Here is a 23,918-nt window from a genome sequence, read left to right as displayed (position 1 = left end):
AGCTCAGCTGATTAAACATCACTTCCTCCCATCTATGGCTTTCCTAAGAAAACTTGTGTGGAGGAGAGCTGTGCTAACAGATTGCTTTCCAAGTAAGAAATCCAAGTGAATTATTACTCAGGCCAAATAGTTATCAAAACTAACTACTTTTTTCCAAAGTGGTAGCTGTTATCTGTAGATCTTGAGCTTTTGGCAAACAAACATTACATCCAGTTCGGGGGGGGGGGGGGGGGGGGGGGGGGGGGGAAGTTTTTTCCCCAAAGACAGCTAAGGCTCAGTGATTAGGAAAAACAAGTTTCTGCAAAGAAACGTTAGAGAAGTTTAGTAACAGTAATTCTCTTCCATTATTACAGCACTTTAAAGCATTTTTAAAAGGATGCCGTTTTCTAGCCACATCAAGATAGATAATATCCTAATGCACAAATTTCTGCTACAGATTCTCTCCTCTAAGAATGCAGACAGATAATCAAAATCTCTAAGCAGATTAGCAAATACAAATTTTTTGTTACTCTGCATGCAGTGACATACCTAAGGTCAGAATGTAACCTTCCATATGGAGTAGCTAGACAATGAGAATAATATAGTAGGTTCATTATGGAATTTATCTATCATTTTTTCAAATCATGTTTTGTCTTTCAAAATTTAAACTTCTACATTTATCTTGCACACTGTCTAATCTTTCAGTTATTCTAAATCATATTTTAAAAACTCACACGATTGAGTTTGTATAATGAGAAATTTAATGACCTGTAAAATGAACAGAGTGCATCTGCCAGCCCTAAAAAAGTCATCTTTTTACCACATGCACGTCACAATATGGGACTGACAGTTCCATTGTTATTTTTCCAGGCAGCCACTCCTGTTGCTTCCCTAAAACACACATGCATTTTGGCATGCAAGTTGAAGACTATTTTTTGCCAGTAACACTTGAAATACAATAAACAAAAAGTATACAATGGTTGCTATATAAATGCACATTCTCCCCAGGTAAACTGAAAATACAAAATTTACAAACAAAAAGATAACCAAATTCTGAACCACTATTTAATTTCACTCAAGCATATTTTTGTTAAAGGGTCAAATTCTCTGCTGGAATAAAGGTCCTGACTGAATCCATATTTTGACAGAGATGAATATGGTCCATACTGCAACAGCAGAATGGATGTGCATCTACAGACTGGCTGGCACCAACTTCATCCATGATAAACATGAGACAGATGAACATGTCAAGAAAAGGATCTTAGCAGCTACGTTTTATGCAAGATTACAGAGTATCCTTTAATCCTGATACAAAGCCCAAAACACCCTTTATATCTATACCAAGGTCCTAGCAAAAAGCTCTCCATGGGTTTTAGATATAACATACTGAACTAAAAATGCCCTTTATTATCTATTTGTAATTCATGCTAAAACTTAAGCATGCACACACCCATCCCCCTCATTTGTACCTAGTATAGGCTGGATCATCAGATTAAGTTCGCTAGCATTCTGGCATAGATTTGACTTTGGTTATCTGAAAATAAAGCTGTAAACCATTTCATCTGCGACTTAAAAAAAAGAAAGTATTAATATTTAGGAATGACTCTACACTTCTTGTAAAAGAAGTTCAGTCCAAACTGCTAATATCTGACACATAAATAAGGGAATAACCCACAGCTAAACCACGAAACTTGACTTTCCAAAGGACAGCTATTTTCAGAAGCGTTTTGTGGTAGCCATGCCAGCTGTACACACAGACTGCATTACATCTGTGGCCCATTCTCCTTAAGCATTGTCTTTGTTTTGATTTCCTATTTTGTATTCCATTAGTTTTAAGGCTGTATGTCATACTGCCATTAAATCGCTGTTTTCAAGCAATAGTGTCTTCCAGCTGACCTCAGACCAAAACAGCACAAAGACTTACATTCATACAGTTTGGTGTTACAACAAATAGGCGCTGGAAATCCTTACTCCAGAGCCTCCATCTTACATGGCTAACTTGCTCTGACTTACCAGTTATTGCCATGCACAAATTCAGATCTCACATAGATAATATAAGCTATCATTAATTTAGGAAAACAGCTGAAAGTTAAATACCGGAAGGGAATAAAAAAAAATACATACACAACATTTTACCCAAAGCAGCTTTCTTAAAAAGGAAGGATTCAAACATTTCTGATGAGCTAATGGAAATGGCAAAGCGACATTTCGGAAAAGGTTTGGTGTTTTTAGTTTTTTTAATGTTGGTTTTTTGGTTTTTGGGTTTTTTTTTTTTACATCTGTTTTTATCTGCTTTCACTAAAAGATGAAGTGAGCTCACTGTCAGCAAGAGTGATTTCTGACTGTCAGACACCAAAATTGAATGGATTCCATGCTGCTGAGCTTTTAGAAAAAGCCAGAAAAAAATAAAAACAAAGCTTTCATCTGATGAACCTGGATAGGGATCACTAGGTTCCTGCCAAGGTTTAATTTCTCATTTTTCATGGATTAACATCATTGTTTATAGTTCAGGCTGTTGCATAGTGACACAAGCTCTAAACAGGGTGACAAGAAACAAACCCAACCAACCAAATAACAATTCCAAGACATAGCAGTGCCTCTGACAGTTCAAAATGAGCTTATTTTACAGAAATCCACCTACGAGCTTCACCAACAATGGCAGCATTTGTCGAGGCTGAGTTTGCGGGTGAAGTGCCCGAGAACCCTCCAGCGATGGTACAGCTGTCTGCACAGAGGATTCAGCTCCCTGAACTGTAATGAGCAATTTGTCTCACAGCTTTGATCCACTGTCAGTTTAGCTGACACTGACTCCAGGAATTAATTTCTAACATTTCAGGGTAACCTAATAAAAAAAATAAAATTGAACCAGCGTGTAGTACATATCTGTAGATAACCTATCACCTGCTGCAGGTGTTAACAGAGAAGTTAAATGTGTTTCTGTTATAGTACAAAGACTCTCAGTTTCTTGAATGCATAAATACATAACCCTAAGACAAAGTATCAACAAGGTAAAGCAGCATAAAAGACAGAATGTTTTAACCATATGCTCTAAGCTAATACTGTCTTGGTCCCATGTATTTGAGAAGCTTCCTTAGAGAAAAGGCTTCAGTTGTACAACTGAACAGATCCTTTATTTGATCAGTCTGCCCACTTTGGAAAACAGGTTAAGAACTACAGAGAGATCAGTTTCCAAATTTTTAAAACCATCACAATGGAATTGGACTAGAATATGTTTGGGGTTTAATTACAAGACAATTGTTACAGATTTTCAATTATTTTGTCAATGTAATCAATGCACTGTATGAAAGTCAAACACTTCTAGCTCTGGCATAACTGATCAACACTAAGTAGACCAGTAAAGACCAGTAAATACTGGCTTTAGAAAATATTTAGGAAGGAAATATAAACTCTCTTTAAATTCAGTCCTACCGTTATGCTGTCATTATGCTGCAGATGGATCACAATCCACCTATTGCAGTCTGTTCTGGGCAAAAATCTTTGTCAGTAACAAACTGCCACTATGTTGTGGCTTAAGGTTGTCACACTTGACCATTGTGAAATGATGGCAGTCACACCATTCTTCACCAGCCAGCCAACAAACCTGCCAAAGCATTACACCAGCAAGTACTAGTCCTAAGAGTTACCAATGACCAGACTTCCAGACCTTTACTATTTCCTATTTCCCTTTATTCAGGCATGTGTCTGGCAGTAGGTTATGTGACAGGAGGGGAACATTGCTGCTGGGCTCTCACATGTGATTTTTAGTGGGAAATGTTGTGCGCGTAGGCTCCATAAGATAACGTTCACTACCTGCAGTATTGCGTCACAGCCTCTCTGACATACCCAACACAGTCAGTTGGCAGACCAGAGATCAAGATGACCAGTAGCACCTGGCAGCTAGGCTCAGACAGCACCAGAAATACACAAGGTATCAGTCTAGTCATAGGGGAATTCAACCACATGAATAAGTCTTATTCTAAAACTGTGAGACATGACAGGTTTGACTTTCTGCCATTAACTCGCCAGTGAAAAAGAATGTTTGTCCTTTATTTTTAGGTCATAGTTATGAGATAACTTCATTTATTCTTAAAATAAATAGCTCCCCAAACAACAGGGCAAACAATTAGCTATGAGGATCATTTGGTATTTAATAAAGCTCTAAGTCTTCCTCTATCTGAACTGGGAGCTAACAGATTCAACGGGTACAGGCAGTTAAAGAATGACTTTGGGGAGAGAGGGAGGAATCAACTGAGAGAAAAGTTCAGAAACACAGGGTTCCTGAGGCACCGAGAGGGAAATGTTGACACATAGTGGGACCAAATGATGCCACCTAGGAATCCTGGACAGATCAGCGTGCTCAGTATGGAAGTCTCATATGGAAATGAGGAAACAGGGAACCCTTGGTTGTACCTGCAGGAGAGAAGTGAAGCACAGAGGTCAAAACTGTTGAAGTAAATATGTTTTAGACTGAAGTACCACAGCCCAAGGACTGCTCTAACAGATGAGGAATGACATGATTTCACCCTCCCAGAAGTGCCACAGGCATTAGCTCAAGGCCAGAGACACAGTAGAGTGCACTCACAGAGACTAGGATTGGCCAGAGGCTTCAGTGGGTTCTGTAATTTACTGCAACCTAACTTTAATTGCAGCAGAGAAAACAAAAATAACCCTAACAGCTTTGCAGTCTCTTTATTTCAAACATATGGATTATTATCTGGAGGCCAATGTAATACAGCTAGAATTTGCCTTTTATGAGTAAGAAAAGTTACTAAAAAGTCAAAATAATTCTTAAAAAAGGTAAGATTTTTAATGGATGCAGTGTATGAGTGAGTGATTACAAATTTTAATATATCAAAACCGCTTTATGAAGCATCTTTTGAGCCTTAAATGAAATTGGGTACGTGTGTATGAACCAAAATGCTTGCAGACCAAAAAATCTAGCAGTGTTTCACTTGAAGAACTGTGCCTTACTCCACGATTACTCCACTGAGGTTGATAGACAGGCATATGAAATATCAGAGTATTCCACCCACACCAATAAGGACTGTGGAATCTGTCTTTTGTACCTGCTTAGGTTAGCAGAGGGGACACAAACCTTTTAGCAGTAAGTCATTGAGGAATTAGGTTAAAACCTCCCTCTTAATACACCAGAAAAAAGGTTCCAGGCTAAAATACCCTAAACAATATCACAGACTAGTTTTCACAAATAACACAAAGTAACTGCTTTTTCCAAATGAACAGAATCCAAAGGAAAATTATAGCTACTGCCTCTGTTCCCCATACCTCGCTTTTGAGCTCTCAATGTTAAGACTGACAGTTATATAGCTGCCTAATTAAATTGACTATTGTCCCCTAAAAATACGCTCTCTCTTAGCTCTCCTTCTGTGCAAATAGCATAACATTAATTTAATGGAAAGGTCACATTATACTACAAGGAATGTAGTGACATTCCGTTATGTCTTTCTCTCCCTGCTTACAGTCCTCCCCACCATCGCTGTTGTGCATTCAACACTTTTTCTATAGGCATTTCATGAATAAGGAGAAGCTACTCTAGCCATGGAAAGCACTGCCTTCCACTGATTGCCATTGTACAATCTCAAGGAAAGCGAAACACCACCAAATCTGATTTTACACAAATGGTTTTTTTCTCTGCAAGCCATTCCAATTTAAGAACAGGTTTCATATTCTTGCATTCAGATCAACTTACCCCAAGACTGTTACTTTCTGTATGAGAAGGATGATTCCTCCTCTGCCATGCAAAGTTTGGGGAAAATTAGCAAGGTCTCCTTGGCTAAACTTCAACTTGCTTAAACTGCTGTCTGCTCGCTTAAGTTCACCTCTTCTTTTCCAACTGGATACATTATTCTTCATCGCTTTCTATCCTGAACTCTCAGGTAGTATTGCTCTGCTCAGTTAACCACAGTAAATCAGGGATGGATGATATGACCTCTACATTCAGTCTACAAAGTGCTTTTGGCATCATTTTGGGTAAAACTGATCTATAAATATATTAACCTTCCTAGAAATGAGCATAACCCAACCTATCTACAAATCGAGTCCAGCATGTCTACATCAGTTCTGATTATTTTTTTTGCTCCTCATGTGAATATAAAAATCTCCACATTGTTCATGTTCCTCTGCCCCTAATTAAATACCTACCACTTCCTACTAGTGATCAAATTCACAGAGAGGTTCCCAAGTTCAACGTACACAAAAGAGCTCTGCTTTCCCACCTGAAACGTTTTCTTATATTTTACTGGTACACATAGATTCATTCCTGACTTAACTCCACTGAACATGACATTAGAGAAATCCACCAGTGTCTGGCAAGGTCAGCATTAACATTCCTTTGTGCTATCAGTGACACAAAGGAATAGGAACCAGAAACTCATACACGAATGAGTGTTAACATTACTGTCCAGTGCAAGTTCTAAACCGATCATACCCACAAACAGTAACAACCATTTCTTTCTTACATAGAACTTTTAGTCAAATATCAAAATGTTTTTTCTCCATTCTCTCCCAACAGTAGCCATTTGATGAAATGTTTTCAGTTATCAAGAGTCAATTTTAACTGCCACACTGCAGCCAGAGGAGCACCATGTTCTTCAAATACAAGGAATAGTCTATTTCTTCATTATATAACCTACAGATTATTTGTATGCACTATTTAAGAGAAGCAGACATTAAACCTGTTAAAAATCTAACATTTTGAATACACTCTGAAGTGTAACCTTTGTAAGCACTTCTCTCCTGCCCCAGGCATGATATTGCAGATCAATTCCCAAACCTAGGTGAGCAATGCAATTCGCTATAATGACAACTCAAGCTGTAATCACAGAAGTGTAATGCACCATGACTGTACCAGCAGCCTGACATTTGGCAAGTTTACTAAAACCTTAATAACAATGCATTATTACATTTGATATGCTTCCCTTAATTCATTATGGAAGCAGCCTTTAGGAACAGAAATTGAACTTTTGAAATTGATTAGACTGTTTTGAACTTAATAGCATGGAGATTGTGCAGACCTCACCGGCTAGCTGCTGTTCCAGAGATATGTCAAACTAATTTAGCAATCATAAACCCTTTATTTTTATAGAACATAACATTTTTGCATAGTTAGGCTCAGGTCAGGAGTACCACCTAGCATTTAATATTCATGTTAGAAAGTAATACTACAACTCTTAACCAAATAAAAAAAGCCCAATCTTAAAAACGTAGTTCCATAAGCATATGCCCCATCTTCAGTCTCATTTATATCACCATTTTTGTTCCACACTCTAAAAGACAAAGCAGTAACACCTGCAGGAAAAACCAAGAGCTCAGGATCAGAAAGTTCTTCACTATAATACCATGTTTATACTTTCCATATGCAATTAGCTAAGATAATCCACTTTTCTAAGTCACTTTCTCCAAAGGTACAAGAAAGGTAATGATTGTCAGTCTCACAAGGCCATGAAGAAAAACATTTCAACAAAACTCTCAGTACATGGGTGCTTAAACGTTATGGTTAACAGTAATAAAACTAACTACTTCAGCATTGAAGGACTCCTGCTCCTCTAAAATAGCCAAGAATTTCTAACAGACACATGACCACAGTGGCAAAGTAGATCACAGATAACAATAAAAAAATGAAATTCAGAAATTATGCATCAACAACAGCTTCACCATGCCTGATAAATAATCTCAAATACTTGATCGGCAATGTTGTTATCCTCTTGTTAGAACTGCTGCAATATGATGTAATATTTCCCCGTTTTGTCCATGAACATGTCAAATAAGAATTTTAGTTCCTCAAAAATGGTGTGACTGACATTTTTCAACTTTTTAGCAAGGGCTTTTAAAAAAAAATCAAACCCAAGTTAGAAGAAATAGGTTTCTAGTTCAGGCTAACAAAGAGGAATGAGCTTAATTAAAAAAAACCAACAGTAGCCAGTGTACAGACCAACAGCCTACTCTAATGTAACATTTGAAGAAGGCAGAAAACTATCTGCAATTGCAATTTATGCATATACCCAAATTTGATAAGATGTCTAAAATCAAACTTGCCTTCTTATATCATTCTCTCTGTTCCAGTTCTGTTTATGATGACACCATTATCTATCATCTCACTTCACAGCTTCTGTTTATCTTTCATTCCATTCCTCCTTTTAGTACCACCCTCACACAATCAAACTGCTCCAGACCGCTAGTTCAGTCACCTAAAGCTATACCCTTTTCTGTTATTCCATAGCCAAATTATCCACAGTCTGCTTATTCACCACTTTCTAATATGCCCTCAAACCTTATGCATTCAGGCTTACTAACGTTTAATAACATGTACATAAAAGCAGCAATATAATGGTACATTATCATTACATTGCAAATATCTGGTGGGTCAATGCCTCCTTGGATGGGTGAGAAAGTCACCTATATGAGAGAGAGAGAGGGGCCATTAGGCTGTTCATTTCCAAACATTCTCCAAGTTTGTCTTTTGCAACAAGAAATGCATCTGTTACTATTTTTAAAAAGGAAAAGTAGTGTAGTGTTATGCTTGCTAACATAGTAGAAGGCTATAGAAGACAAGACAGTTAAAAAAGTACTTGAGCAACTTATTCTATTTACTGGAAATCAACATTATCCATAAAAAGCATACAACCAGAGTTTCACTTGTTTTTTGCTAGCAGCGACCCTGGTGAAAGCTGGAAGTGTACATCAGCTTTCATCCTGGCAAGTGAAGCAAAGATGTCCCCTCGGATGGATAACATGCATGAATTCTGTTCTGCCTGATGATTACCATGCTAAGAGCTTGCACGCATATGTTATCGATAAAGGTTATGAAGCTTGTAGGAAAATTCATTGGTATAACACCCACAGTTAGTTCCCCCCCCACGCCCCCAGAGCAGAACAGCTACTTCCCTGTATGTTTACTCCAGAAAGAAGAAAAAACTAAACACCTCACAATTCATATCTGGTTAACACCAAAGGAAAAAAAAAAAGCCAAACCACAAAAAAACCCATAACACCCTTTTAACCTGTTAAAACCAAGAAAAGGAAACTAGACAAGGTTAGCAAAAGAAAAACTAGCTGTTAAATCCACCTGTGTTAATTAGGTACAAGAAATCTCCATGGAAACCCAAGTCAGGCATACCTATACACCCACTGTATGGTAGGCTTTCAAATGGAAGCATCACACACTGGTGACAAAGTCTTTCAGACATTAAAGTACATTCAGCCAGGTCTCTCAGAGGCATAAAACGATGCACCCTTTCATTTCCGTAACAAGTAGTTGAATCTTCTTACAATGTGACACTATCAACTCAGAAGTTGTAATCACAGTGTCACTGTGCTTGCACCTGCTTGTTTTGTTTTACATGCTCTGTACTTAACATTGCTAATATGTTTTGGCAACAGCAAGGTCATAAACTGTAGTCAATTGATAGAGGGCAGTTTTCCAACTACTGACTTTTCTTGCACAACCTATTTCTTTCTCTCCTGTCCTGGAGCATTTCTAGCACATAGGCTTATGGCCAGCTGTAAACTGTTGTGACTTCAGAAAGCAAGAAAAGGCCAAAAAAAAAAAAAAAGAAAGTAATTTCTTGAAAAGTAGAAGTTTCCCATATTAACTGTGTTGCACTCAGGAAATTTATTTTCTTCACGATCTGCAACAGAGAGTCAAGATAGCCAAGTCATGACAATCTATATTGCAATGGAAGGGTAAAGACAAACCTGGTTTTGCAAGTGCTTTTAGTTTTCACACTGATTTTCATATGGGGGGCATGCACTGCAGTCACAGCTTCAAAAAGAAAAAAAGAACTTGGGTATAATTTTGTGTTTCTCATCTTCATTCCCAGTTCTTCATCAGAAATGCACAAGGACAAACAAGATAAATTTGAATCACAGAGGAAACTGAAAGTATGACTCTCACTGCTACAATCACTTCTATACCCTCCCTGTTTCTTCCTTGTTCCCTTCATTATTTTCAAAACACCAGCCCATATAAACATTGTACTTTGTGAGCTGACACATTATCATGACATGATGAGCCTGGTAAAATAGTACAAGCAGAAACCACACAAATAACCTTAAATCAAATATGAATTAACCCTTTCAAACAAAGCACATCTCAAAATTCTCACTTTCATACTGCCAATATGTGTTTTGTAATTGTTAAAGAGATACTCAAGTGTTTACTTCTAGCAAGCAGTGGAAAGATGTGGAAGAGTTCAATTTCACCAGCCAATAACCCAAGATATACTTGAACCTGGACATCTCTGTCAATGATTTGGCACTTCTGAAAAACAACCATCCCAGCGATAACTCACCCTTATATTCTACTTCACATAGTTAATACAGAAAAAAATACTCTAGGAAGTATTTTATAGCTTTTCACTTTCAAAGCCAGTTTTTAGGGTTCAGTTATATGGAACTTAGTTATTGGGCCTGAAAATAGCGCATGGTCACAAGACTGTTCCAGGCGCCTTTAGAAGGCCTTGAACAGAATAAATAAGAAGATAGAAGAAGAAAGATCCCAATTAGGAAAACACAGGTGCACATTCCATGATAAAGAGAACTTGGCACAAACAACCTCAATTCAGGGGCTTATCTTGACCAATTGGACTAAGACAAGTCTTGTATGCTTTAATTAACACAACCAATTATGTCTTGTGTTTGTGCGCGTGGACAGTACCAATGTAACCAATCACCGCTTATGCTTGTGCGTGTGGACACCACGTGCATGCATGTAGTAGCCAATCAAAGTCTCTCAACAACTTAGAGAATTGTATAAAAATGATTAGCTAAGCTCAATAAATGGGCGACTTTAATCATCATATTGGTGTTCCGTCGTCCGGGCCCCACACGGATTAATCCCTAAACCCTACACCAGTTGAGTAGTTAACGGCAAGAAATACTGTGCTGTCCTCTTTCTCACTAGCATTTTGTTGAAATTTCACATTCTTCACATAGGAAGTTTCAAGGTATTTCTGAAGCTTTCTCTAAATGTATAAGGGGGTTTTTGTTTGTTTGTTTTTTAAATGACTCAGGCATAGCACTTCTTAGATGCAGACATGAGACCAGAGCTGATCAATGACCATATATTGCTTACTCAATTCAGAAACCATTACAGATGTCACCACACCAGTGTAGTCTGGCCTGACCAGCTTCCCCATTTTGGAGATACTAGGAAGACTACCCACCACTAATGTTTTCCTGCTCTTCCCAGAGTGATAAGGAATTATAATTGACCTTCCCATCAGAGAGCTAGCAGGAAAAAGTTTCTTTGCATTAGAAGTTCTGCCTTGAAATACGTGGGTTTAGTCTTCTGGAAAGCAAGATTTTTAAACTCGAAACCTTGACAGATCTTTAACTGCAGCAATAGCAAATAACATCAGTGTAATTTCTCTTGAAAGAAATTGCTCTGTTTTCTTCTCCAGTTTCCAGCTTAAAACCTTTCATTGCTGATGCTGTTGTCAATCTTACCTAGTGACCTGTTTACCCAAAGCACAGAATTACAGAACAGAATTTTATGACAAGTACAGAGCAGGCTTTGACACTAATAATACTCAAGATTTTGTGGACTTGGTTTGTTTTCAGGGCTTGGTCAGAAAGGCCACCTTTCTTTCATGTAAAAAGTCAACAAGCCACCTCAGAGGTTTTGCAAATGAATTTGTCATAGCAATTAAGGGAAAGAAGGTATATAAACATGATAAAAGGTGACTAACATCACCGTGCACCGTTACATTAAGGAATAAGAAAGAGACCTTTAACACATCGCTCTGAACACTTAGGAAATCAAAATACCGTCTGGATAGCTACATTCTTTGACTTTCAATGAATCAGTGCTGTCTGCAATGCGCACCTGACCTTTGAGAGAGAGAGGGGAAAAACCTCAAACCAAACGAAGTAACTTCCAATTATCTGTAATAGAAGCTTGGAGGGCTCTATCTTGCGGTATGGGTATGGACTGATATTAACACAATGCAGAACCAGGCAGCCCCACAAGGAATCTCCTCCCCCACCCCCCAACAAGTTTTGAAAAGGCAAGAATTTGAAATCCATTGGGAACATGCTTGGTGTAGCTGCTCTGGTTAAAATACACGGCCTGTTCAACGTATCAGGATTCTTCTAATAAAGATAGTGGCAGGGAGCAGACAGCACATGTAGAAAGCCACCACATAAAAAGCACATCTGAAAACACTGAGGCACAACTGGAGATAAAAGTTGGGATAACTGGCAATCTAAAGCCATAAGGGTCACAAAATCTGCATCATTGTGAAAGCTGGCCACTCAATTACGCTTGGATAATACTGTACAGGATGGGTAAAAGAAGCCTCCTTGTTGTGGATATTTTTCCTGGGGTTTGGGGGGTTTGTTGTTTGGTTGTTTTTTAAACACAAATGCTACACTTCCTGAGCTTCTCCCATCCCTTGCTGGTATTGCTAGTAGTTCGGAAGGGGTTTATTTTGTTCCAGTAGGTTGCAGTGGAATGCAATTCTTCCACCACGTTGGCCCAGCTTTACCTAGTGTTTTCGCTGCAAGACAGATACCACATTCTCTGTGTGGCTACAGAACAGCAGAGTTTCCAACGCAACAGTGAGAACATTCAAATATCAGGTCTATATTTTCAGATACCAAATTTACTGAATAAAGATACAAAAAGCATCCATGAATGCACAGCTTTTCTGAACACATTTGTTGCCATCAAGTATATAAAAAAGCATCTTAAATGTGCAATTATTACATATAACATCCTATGCCTGTATCATTTTGTTTGACCAACCCAGCATACTTACTCAAAGGTTTTTAGCTCTTAAAAATCTATTTTTTTTAATAATATCAGTTTAGAAAGTAGCATTTGCCAGCAGATACTAGCATACTCAAGCCCTGTTGAATTCACAGGGCTTTTATCATCATCTTGCTTTTTACAAATTTTATTGTCATTCACCATTGCAAATCATCATCTATACTTGTGGCTGAAGAAAATGCAAACTCAGAAGGCAGACATGAGTGCAAATGCTTTAATTGGAGATCATGAGTTTTACTACCAGGAACATTATGCTCTCAGACACCTATAATTAGACATATCCAGTATCTACAATCTTTTCAGTTATGCACAATATGATGGGGACTGCTAGGTGTGGGTGGGAATGAGGTGAATAACCCATTTGAAGCAAAAATATAAGTAATACAAAGTATTTTTAGAATTAGGCTATAGAAATACATTTCTATTCTGGTATCTCTGAAAAACACATAAACAGATTTCTGCAGAGCACACTGGCAGCTTAAACAGTGAGTGTTGGTGCATGCACAGCACGAAAACCCTGGGCCTTCCCTAGTTTGTGGGAATGGAGGGAAGCAGAGGACAGGTCAGATTCATTGCCAGGAAATTTTTATTTATTTATTTAGTTTTTCAACTTAGTAGTAATCTTTACCTTTTAGGTAAAAAAAGTGGTTACTCTGAGATTTTTCAAGACTATGTAGTGCTTTTAGCCACACTCTCCACAAAAAGGAGCAGCAGGTATGACTACATCCCCTCTGATAGCTTCATGAATCTAAAGCATAAGCCACAACCATGCATTTCGTGGCCTACATATAGTTTATTTTCTGTATAAATGGTGTACTTTTAATTTGGTCAAGTAGCTAAGTTCCAACTGGGTTTCAGAGCACCCTTAAGGATCAAATCCCGACATCATTTTTCAATGCCAAAACAACAACCACCACCACAAATTAACCAACATTTTCAGGATTATCAGGTTTTTAAAGAGCGTACCTACAGTTGAAAAATCTTTAGAACAACTTCTAACATTCAGAAGGAAAGATGTTTTAGAAGTTAAGGGTTAAAACAAGAATACTGGCAACACTTGCTGGATGTTGACTAATTTACAGAAACAAGCCTCTGAATGAAGACTGGCAGCAAGATGCTGCTTTAGGTAGTATGTAAAAATAAAGCAAATGCCAACCGTTGTCTATTTAGAACTTAAAACACTTGATCTAAAACTTTAAGCTCCGAATGCAACACACACAATCAGAGCAGAAAATTAAGTAGTGGGTGGACAGAATCTTTTCTGTCTACCCTGAATAATAACCACACTGCTTCTGCTGCAGCTCTCAGACTATCCCTTTGGGCACTCCATTAGAAGGCACATAGCAGAGCGTAGGCCTCAAAGTCACAGAGACTGACGTTACAGATAGGCTGGAGACGCTTCACTCTGTTTCCACAAGGAAAACTGCTCTCTGCACAAAACAGCACAGAAAACTCAGAGAGCTTCAGATCTCCTTGAGGGAGCCAACAGCATTGAGGAAAAGAAAACAAATAGCAGAACTCATCTCAAGCATCAGTACCAGAGTTCTTGTTCCTGTGGTTTAATGATTCAAGCTTAACTTAGAAGCAACTTCAGACAGTTCAAGACCCACAAAGTCAGTGGGTATGCAGCACCAGGAGACCAGGAGATAAGAACCACACAAACAATCAAACTATTACAGGGACACTCCTGGCTAATTCCCTTACACCTTCCTGAAACACAAATACAGATGCAAAGTAAAATGCAAAGTAATTAATCCACTACCTCTGAAGCCACCCCTACTTACGTAATACAAACACTACTCTTTCTATCATTCTTATGCTCAACTTTTGAGCTTTCTACCCACCCCTCAACTGCCACCATTTATCATCCCCGCTTTTTAACCCATCCTTTACCCTCATGCTCTCAGTAAGATTTCTCTCCTTCCATTTTCAAGACTTGTTACCTTTCCCTGAGTATTTTTCCTTAAGTACATTCTCATTATCTCATGTTTTCCCTTTCATTCATTAGCCTGCTATTGTCTCTGCTCCATTTTAAGTGCTCTCATTAAGAGCTTTAAAGACCAGTTTCAAAAGCCAGTTCCCAAATCACAATATATACATCAGTTTGCTTTCTTTACAAGTACTCCGTACCATCATCAAACTTTAGATCAGATTGTGATTATTCACAGGAAGGCATGGAATATTGTTTCAAACATTTCTTGAAACAGAAATAATTATTCCTTGCCCTGGAAACAGGGCTTGCAATTTACTTAAGACAGAAAGCGTCCCTACTTTTCTATTTAAAGCAGAACCAGGAAAGTCAGGCCTACCTGTGCAAGCTGCCCCAAAGAGTAGAGGGTGAGTTTCTTTGGGTCTGTGTAGAGAATCTCTCCAAGCTCCCGATAAGGCTTCCCAGTGGGAGTGAAGTGTCCCTGAGTGAATTGCTTTTGCCTCCTATGGTAGTTTTCCCAGAACACTTGTTCTCTTGGAGGTTCACTGCTTCTGTAAATTGTTCTGCTTCTGGCCAAGACCTTTCCCTCTTTCTGAGCAAAGCCAGGCAAAGCCTGAACGCACACAAAATCTCGAGGATTCAACATTTCAGTGGCTGCTAGTGCCTTGATTCTGCTGTTCTTGGGTGGATCTGGTACCACAGGTGCCTTGGGTCTGCTCCCACCTACATCTGCTACCACAGGTGCCTCAACTCTGTGTTTTTTAGATGCATCTGGTACTAGCATTGTTCCAGAATGGGAACCTTGGTGGTTTTAGTCCCCAAGTTATTAAAAGCTCTAGTTTCTCAGTCATGAAAACACACAGCTGCTGCCCAAACTCTGAAGCAAGTCTTTTCAGTTTTCTAAAGGATAGCCCAGCAGAAGAACCTGCTGCTGACTAACAACTACATGAGGTCTCATTCCCCTCCACAGCCCCTCAAACAACAGAAAGAAATCCTGAGAGGCCCGAACACCTAAAATCTAACCAGTCTCCTGGGGAATACCCAGAGCCAGAGCACCTCCCTCTGAAGGGCTTGTGTTACAAATAAAAAATTCCTTTATACCTTTATTTTTAGCAACGGCACGACCTCCCCTGGCCGCACTCCTCACACCAAGGAGCCTCCCAAACCCTAGAGACCTGCCTAAATTCCCCCCACCTTCCTCCTCAAGGCGCCGCGGAGGCGGCGGACGGAGAACGGGAACGAAGGACCGACCCCCTTCTCCTCAGCCGCCTCAGAGGACGCCGCCGCCCCCGCGCGACGCTTAACGGCCAAACCGTCCCGCGTCCCTCGGTTGCCCGGGAAACGCCGCGCGCGTCCGCGCGCCCCGGGGGTGGGGGTGGGGGGGGGGGGGGGGTGTGCCGAGGCGGGAGCGGGAGGTGGGGTGTGGCGCGGCGTGAGGCGAAGCAGCGGGTCTGGCGGCGGGCTGTGGAAGAAGACGGGCTGTGGGGCCCGTGGGTGTCTGAGGAGCGAGATTTGCGCCGGGGGGGGGCACGTAGCTGCTCCCTTAGCCTTAGGGATGAGGCTGTGCTGTGTGGCTGTGCGACGCTGAGCGTTGCTTCAGCCCCCGGAGGCCGGCGTGGGGTGGGGGGGGGGGGGGGGGGAATTCCTCTTGGAAAACCCACACTGGGGGTCACCAGGTTAGGGTTTCTCCCAAGTGTGAGGTTGCCTGCGGAGCTGGATTTTTTCATCTTTCTTTCAGCTGAGGGGCAAGCTAAGGTGTTGTCCTCCCTCCCCCCTGAGGTGGGGACACCAGAGCTGGTGTCGGAGGGAGGACAGGGCCATAAATAACATGGTTTGCCTTTAGGTAAATAGAACTTTATCACTTCATGACGCCGGTGGAAGGTGCAGCGGTTAAAGCACTGGGAAGTGGGAGACCTGAATGTCATTATAACAGTAAAAGCAATATTCATCAGTATTTCAATTAATTAAATATAATCCTTGGCTTCTCTCCCAGGTGGCAGCTTGGGGTGTGTGGCAGAGCAGCCCCAGCCCCCTCAGGCTCTTCGGACAGATGCTGCTCAGCCCTTGAGAAAACCCATCAAATCTCACTCCTCCTACAACCGTTTTCAGTAAAAGCCTTTCAAACTTCACTCAAACCTTGTCAAACAAGCAGTAACTGGTGGCAGATGAGAACTCGAGATGAATTTAATACTGTATCTATTCAGCCCTAAAATAACACAGATGATCAGCAGCAATAGCACATTATTTGAGGTATATGATTTCCAGCAGATTGGGTTTTTAGCCTGTCAAGATCACTCCAACCATTTGAATCCTGTGAGATCTCTAAAGGGATGGGATATCTGGAAACACCTCCTCCCCCTCCAGTCTTTCCTCTCAACCCTGAAAATACCCACCCTTGCTATTATTTCACTGCATTTTAATCTGTCCAACACCTCTTTGCTATTATAACTTTTGATTTAGAGTGATGTGACCAGACATGAGAGGGCAGAAGCCGTGAGCTGCACCCCGAGAAGCGGAGCTGTGGGGCTCCACAGTGCTGAGGCTGCAGGAGGACGTGGGGGACATTTGCAGCTGGGAAGGTTCCCCCCACCTCCTTTTCCTCCCCAGCTTTATATTTTATGCAGGCTGAATTGTTCCCCAAAACCTGGTGTCTTGCGCTCCTTTGTTTTTCAGGAGAAACTGCCTACCTATGTACGGGTCGGGGCCAGGGCTGCTCACACATGGATCTGCTAAATTGTGGAGCTGGAAATGCAATTTCTGCTACTTTGCTCATTGGCTGCAGCTTAATCATAGATGTTTCCAGCTGAAAAGAAATATTCCCACACCCAGTGTTTGAGACAGCCACAGGAAAGATCACAATTTGGTAATGACGACCCTCTGAGCACCTGCTTTTGTTGTACCTGCGTGTACGAGCGTGTTTTCAACTAAAACATTTGAGAAAAAGAACTAGTTTCAATGACTTCCCTAATACAAATGTTGACATCTCATCTAGCACCGGGATTTCAGCTCTGGGGACTTAAGGGAAATATCTGCTAGACAATCACCACGTGAAAAATGTAGAAGTGGCATTTGGAAGCAGCCTTCATGCCTAAAAATGTGCTTCTGCATCCATACAGCAATGCTTTTGCATCAGAAAATAGTGCTTGATTGGTTTTGCTGATTGGTTTGCATTTGGAGAAGCCTCAGCTCAACCTTTGGCTGCAGCAGGTTAAGACCTGCCAGGGGCTTCGGGGTCCTAGAGCAGGAGCACCTCAGCTGCAACATGTCACCCCCGGCACCCTCTGATAATTTAACTTGAGTCAATCCAGATGTTGCAAATGCTGCTGAGGATCAGGGTGGGCATGTGAGAGCCGTCCCGCACCCACAGGCTGCAGGCTTTACTGCTGTAACGCTCTGGAGTTGTGCCCAAAACACACTCTGCTTCCCCAGCAGATCCATTTTTTAATGGCCTTAAAATAAGCAAAGTGCCGCTTGGCTTTGTCAGGGTGCTCAGGGGCCAGTGGGGCTGGGAAGGACCTGGAGTGGATGTGTGCAGGGCGATGTCCTGCTGGTGCTGGAGACACCTTGTCTTTCTTGGTCTTCCCACCCTGCTCCTTGCACCCAGGCTCCCCCATCCTGCTGACGTGGGCACCCGCACCCCATGGGCGGCTTGGGACAAGGTTCTTGCAGAGGTCTTTTCACCCTGGGTGGTTTCTACAAGGCCATCATGCTGTTTGCAATTTGTTTCCCCCAAAGTTTGTCACTGGGAGCCCATCCTGCAAACCCCTTCCTGGCAAGAAGTTCCCTCCGGAGCCCCGACCTTGGGGCCATTTCCATAATGTCATTTCCATAGTGTCATTTCCATATAAATAAGCTCCCTCCAAGACAGAGGAGGATGTATTATTCAGAATCAAACAAAAAAGAGGGATCTACGGGTTTGTGTTTTTGAAGACACGCAAACCTTTTTCCTCCTGCAGCCCACAGAGGCTCCCAGGCAAAGCTTTTTGTAGTGACCAGCTCCTGTCACCCAGCTGAGCTAGGTGACTTCTCCCAGCTCTTTCCTTCCTCAGCTCCATTTCTCCTCCACCCTGTTCATCATCTAGTCCCATTTTCAAGCAATATTCTGGGAACGACAGGTATGCATTTGTTTCTTTTTTCCTTCTGTGTCATTTCTCCATCCAGCTTACAATTTTTGGTGGCAATTTAACAGCTTTTACAAATTACATTGCTATCTTTTTCTCGGTTATTGTTAGAGAGGAGAAAGTCTCATTTTTCACTGTGATCCTTCAGGTTTCTGCTGTCACTGTATTTAAGACTTCTTTTTTTTTTTTTTTTTTTTTTTGTCCTTAGCTTTTATTTTCTTATCCCTCAAGGGCAGCCTTGGAAATTCAAAGCTGTTCCCTGACTATCAGCGGATCTGGTATTCTCTCTTGGCAGTTCTGCAGCGACTGTCTCTCTTCCTTCCGTCCTTCCACCTAAATGACACCCTTTTCTCAATAAATTACCCTTTGTCTTTCAAAGCGATGTTTCCATTTGTGACAGTTTGGATGTATAATAGTTGTATCCCAGCGGATACCTTCAGGACTGTCAACTAACAGGCCAATACAAACTCAGTGGTGCAGAAAATAAAGAGATTTACATATTTTGGGCTTTATTTCTTCCCCAACAATTGGGCTGTGCTCTGAATTTTCAAAGTTTGAGTTTAAAGGTATGGTTTCTCGTCACCAAAAAAACTCTCCTGGAATGGAGGAATGGCTGAACCCGTGGCAGGATTCCCTTTTTTCAACGTAACATCCCTCAGGGTCCCTAGAAAATGCCCCAGAGCAGCCAAGCCCACCCAGCCATGGCCCCCCAGTGTAGGGCTTCATGGCCCGAGCACGCTGACCACAATGCATAAAGCACCAGAACCTGCTGAAAGCACAAATCCAGCACCACCAGCAGCGCATGCCCAATTCCTCTGCCCTATTTTGGGCATTTAGCAATGTTCACGCATCACCGGTGCGGAACAGTAGGTGCGAGGGGAAGGCAAATGGAAATATCACCTGCAGTAACGCCTGCGGGCATCTCGCATGGTCCCTAAACACATGTAAGTGGCCTGGGAAGGTTCCCCCCCCGCCCCGTACTGCAGTGCATGCCGTAGCGTGCTGGGTTGCTTCAAGTGTTTGCAGAGGCTTGCACAGAGAGAAGGTAGCTGTGCCGCCAGGAATGAGGAAATCTGTTGCATCGTATTTTGCAGTTATCCAGCTTTTTCCACTCTTTATGGCAGAAACGTGCCCAACAAAAGCCCCGATTGCTTACGCTACAGAGGAAACATTGATTTTGCAAACATTTCCTAGCAATAATGACGGTGATCGATGAGCGCTGCTGTTGCTCGTAATCTCGCTAATGGAGGGTAAGTGTGCAAAGTGGCTGGAGCAGGCTCAGGTGGAGCAGCGGCTTTAGGGTGTCCCCAGGCTCCCCGTGGGCAGGGAGGGCTCCTGGGGACCCCCCCCCACGGCGCCGATCGGCGCCGTGGGGGGGGGGTCCCCAGGAGCCCTCCCTGCCCACGGGGATAGGCACACACCCAACGCTGCTGGAAGAGGGATGCAGCAGATAAAGCTCGAGAAGATTGGACGCTCACACCCCGCTCCCATCGGATGAGGATGGAGATATCCAAGCCCAGGGCTGGTGACAAGAGCATCCTCCCTGGCTCCTGCAAGCTGCCCAAAAGCAACAGATCGGACATTTTTTTAGAAGTTGTCAAGATCCAGTCCTTGGCTTTAGCAGCCTGGGACTTTCCTCTCGCAGCCCTGCACCTTCTGTCTCCTTTCCAAACACCAGACAAGCCAAACATTATTTTACAATCCCGGCATCTGGCACGCAGCTCTGGGCAAGCCTCTCAGCCTGTCACTGGTGAGATAAATGAGCCCGTTTCAGAGGCCGACTTCATAAAAGTATATGAAAAGTAGTTAACAAAAGGGTATTTCACAAAGCCGGGAATGCAAATGCAACCTCCGAGATAACTAATTAACTGAAGCAGCCATAAAAAGGGGAAGCAGCTTCCCATCTGTGGAAATAGATGTCATTTTATAGAGATTCTAATTAGTTATGCCCAGTCCTGCAGCCGTTTCGTCGTCGGTGCGCACAGGCTGCCTCCTGCTCTGCAGCTCCTGGGGCTTTCAAGGTAGAGAGGGGGAGAGCAGAGCTGGAGGAAGAGCTGCTTCATCTTGCAAAAGTCCCCTACAAAGATTGTGTTTTCAGCTGGTACCCAAGCAGCAAACAAAGCCGGGGTTGTTTTGCGGAGGTGGCCGGCGTGGCTGTGCAGAGCCATCCGGCACAGAGCAACGGCAGCGCTCGGCTCTGGCTGCATGGCGAGGTCGGTCCCACCAACAGTCCCATCCTGCCCCTCGGGACATTCGCGCTTATCCGTCTCCTCTGAGCCCAGAGGGACTTACAGGGAAGGTTTGCTGGGGGCTGTGGTTTGGCACTGGGGTCCCCGGGTGGTTACTGGTTCTCCCCAGCATTGCTGCTGCAGCCGCGGGGGCTTTTGTGTGATTTGGGTGTTGGGTGTTCACAAGGTGCCTGGAAGGTGTGCTTGGGAGGGTTAATTGTTCAGCAGAGCTCTGGGTTTGCCAGTTTTTGTTTGGTGGGAGGCAGCATGTTTACAAATACAGATTTACAGTCGCCTTTTTTGAGTCCTCCAAGCTGCCACCTCCTTGACAGGGAACGTCTCTGCTGGGGCAAAATCCCCTCCTAGCTCTTCCACGGAGAGGGGTTTTCCCCCTTCCTCAAACCTTTCCAGCAACTTTTGGGCAAGAAGCTTTAGGTTTTGATACACCCCATGCTTTGCACAGCTCACACCGAAGCGCTCCCCAGGAAATGCCAGCATCCAGAGGGAGGGTGCTGGCATTTGTCCCCACCGTGCCACCGCCACAGCCAGCGCCTGCCCCTTTCAAGCTCTTCTTGTGCAATGTTCAGCTTTTTCTTTGCTCCTCTGCCTGCAAGGATCTCTGCAAACCCCCAGCCTGCAGTGAGCTCAGCAGGATTAACTCTGGAGCGGGGCGTACCATGGGAATTAGTCACCACTGGGACCTCAGTCAAGTGTTTTATTTAATGCCCTTTTCCAAAGACATTTGTACTTGAAAAAAAATGAAGAAGTATGAGATTTCTGCTAACAACTGTGACTCAGAGGAGCTGTGGGCACACACCATTTAAACGAGAAGTGTCTTCACAGCGCCGATGCAACGTGGGTGAGGAGGGGAAAGGGATGCTGCCGCTTGCCAAAAGAGCCAAAACCCGATTGTTGCCTGCTTTCCTCCCACCGTGGCAGGGCTTCGCCCTCTGCCATGGGAAGAAGGCGCTGCTGAGAAAGTCGTTTTTGCAAAAAGACCCCCAAACAAATGACTTACATTTGCACTGACAACAGCTTTGCTACAGAGGGAACAGCTCCGGCTGTCAACGGGGAGAGGCCACCACCAAAACTGCACCCGGCAGCTTGGCCACGGTCTGACCAGCCCTGATGACAGCAACCAGAGCTGCTCTGGACCAAAAGCAGCTCTGGAATTCAGTGCACCGTGCAAACCTGTGCCCAAAGCTTGGAGCTGGGCAATGCTTTGCTACCAAAGGCCATGCTGCCCCTCACCATGCTGTCCCACCTCTGTGACTGCCAGGAACTAGCTCAGCAAGAGGTTCGTGGGACATTGCCAACCCCCCCAGGAGCTGGCTTTAAAAACAACGTGCCTTTGCCAGACATTACCTGTAAACTCCCCCAGCATACAGGCCCATGCACGGAACACCGAAGGCACAAATGATTGCAGAAGCCATTTGGGGGTTGCCTGGGTCCCTGTGCCAACACCCCAGCACTTGCTTTGATACTGGGACCATGGCAGGGTGCAGCATGGGCGTTGTGGGAGCCAGGTAGGTTACAAGAAAAGAATAATGATAATTTATTCAGCTTTTCTCAACACATCATCTCCCACCTGCACCCAGCACCAGCCTTGCTGGGGATTAATAGATCGGAGATCAGCAGCAGCTGGGAGATGCTGTACAGGGGACGATGATCAACAATGCAATTTATAGGGACAGAAGCCTTGAACTTTCTTCAGATCAACTTCCAGCGTGTTACTGGGATGGTGGGGATTAGCTGCCAAATGGAGGCATTTAGAAATCCTCCCAGCATTTTCCCGAAGTGGAGGAGGAGGAGGAGGCGACTTTACCCATGCCAGGTCTGGTTACTCCCACCCCCATAAGGACCCCAAGGGAACAGCTGGGAGAGGGGACATGCATGTCCCATGGGACCTCAGCGCCGCCAGTGAGGACAGGGACGGTGACTTTGCACGATGCTGCGTCTCGATGACTCGTCCGCAGCAGCTGGCAGAGGCTCGCCGGGAGCAGGTTACAGCCCGGGTATTATTAGACACGATGGTTTTATTTCTGAGGGCAAGGCTTCGGCCAAAGTTCAGCTGGTGTAGTTTGAGCTCCAGCGCCGTGATGGGCACTGGATATGTCCCGTCCTGCCAAACACGCTCTGGCTCTTTGGTGCTGAGGGTCAGAGGGGCCCAGCCCAGACAAACGTCACCCTGTCCCATGCACGCTGCCATCCAGCCACACAGCTTCCCACATCAAAGTATTTCATAACCCTTCTTTTGTTATAAAAAAAAAAAAAAAAAAAAAAAAAAAGAAGCAGTGGCAATGAATGATCCTAAGCTGAGGCACGCAAGGCTCTGGGTTGTGCAGCACCAGCTTTGCCAGACCACATAACCCTCCCCTTTTTGCGTTCCCTAAGGAAATTTCCTCCCCTCTTCGCAAAGCTCAAGCTGTCAGAAATCTCTCCTTGCTGCTGTCCTACTTAGAGGAGGGAAGAAATGAAATAAGACCCTATACAACATCTGTACCAAGCTGCAGCACATTCCTCTTCTCCTCCAGCATCACGCAGCATCTCCCCTGTGACTTGCCCAACCTGGGCTTGCCGACCAGGAAGGTTTGGAAAGAGGAGCAGGGCTGGGGCTTGGCATGGGAAAACAGCCGGGCTCCGTGGCTGGAGAAGGCAAAGCAAGCGCTGCCATCAGCCCAGAGAGGCGGTGGATCCCTCCGTACCATCCCTGCATCTGCGGGATGGGGGTTATTTTTCCGAGCCCCTGAGCAGCAATTCCCGGCATGCGTGCAGTCGGCTCCTCGGAGCTTGTCAAAACTTCCTCAAGTGCAACACTGAGTCTGCGCTCCTGGCTGCGGCTTGTTAGAATAAATTGAAACGTAGAGGGAAAG

At 43.3% G+C, this 23,918-nt stretch overlaps 1 protein-coding gene across 1 annotated transcript in view; it reads right to left on the bottom strand.

Moving 5' to 3' along the window:
• The window catches only part of CCDC60 (coiled-coil domain containing 60), a 64,543-nt gene extending 48,763 nt beyond the window's left edge, over window positions 1–15,780 (bottom strand). Inside the window, exon 1 of the mRNA XM_049805537.1 lies at window positions 15,076–15,780. Coding sequence (XP_049661494.1) covers window positions 15,076–15,480 — 405 coding nt within the window. The 5' untranslated portion in view covers window positions 15,481–15,780. The remainder of the gene's footprint in view (window positions 1–15,075) is intronic.
• Between the last annotated feature and the right edge of the window lie 8,138 nt (window positions 15,781–23,918).

The sequence above is a fragment of the Accipiter gentilis genome, chromosome 7 (genome assembly GCF_929443795.1).
Source record: "Accipiter gentilis chromosome 7, bAccGen1.1, whole genome shotgun sequence".
Classification (NCBI taxonomy): Eukaryota; Metazoa; Chordata; class Aves; order Accipitriformes; family Accipitridae; genus Astur; species Astur gentilis.
This window is presented reverse-complemented; position numbering and strand designations above follow the sequence as displayed.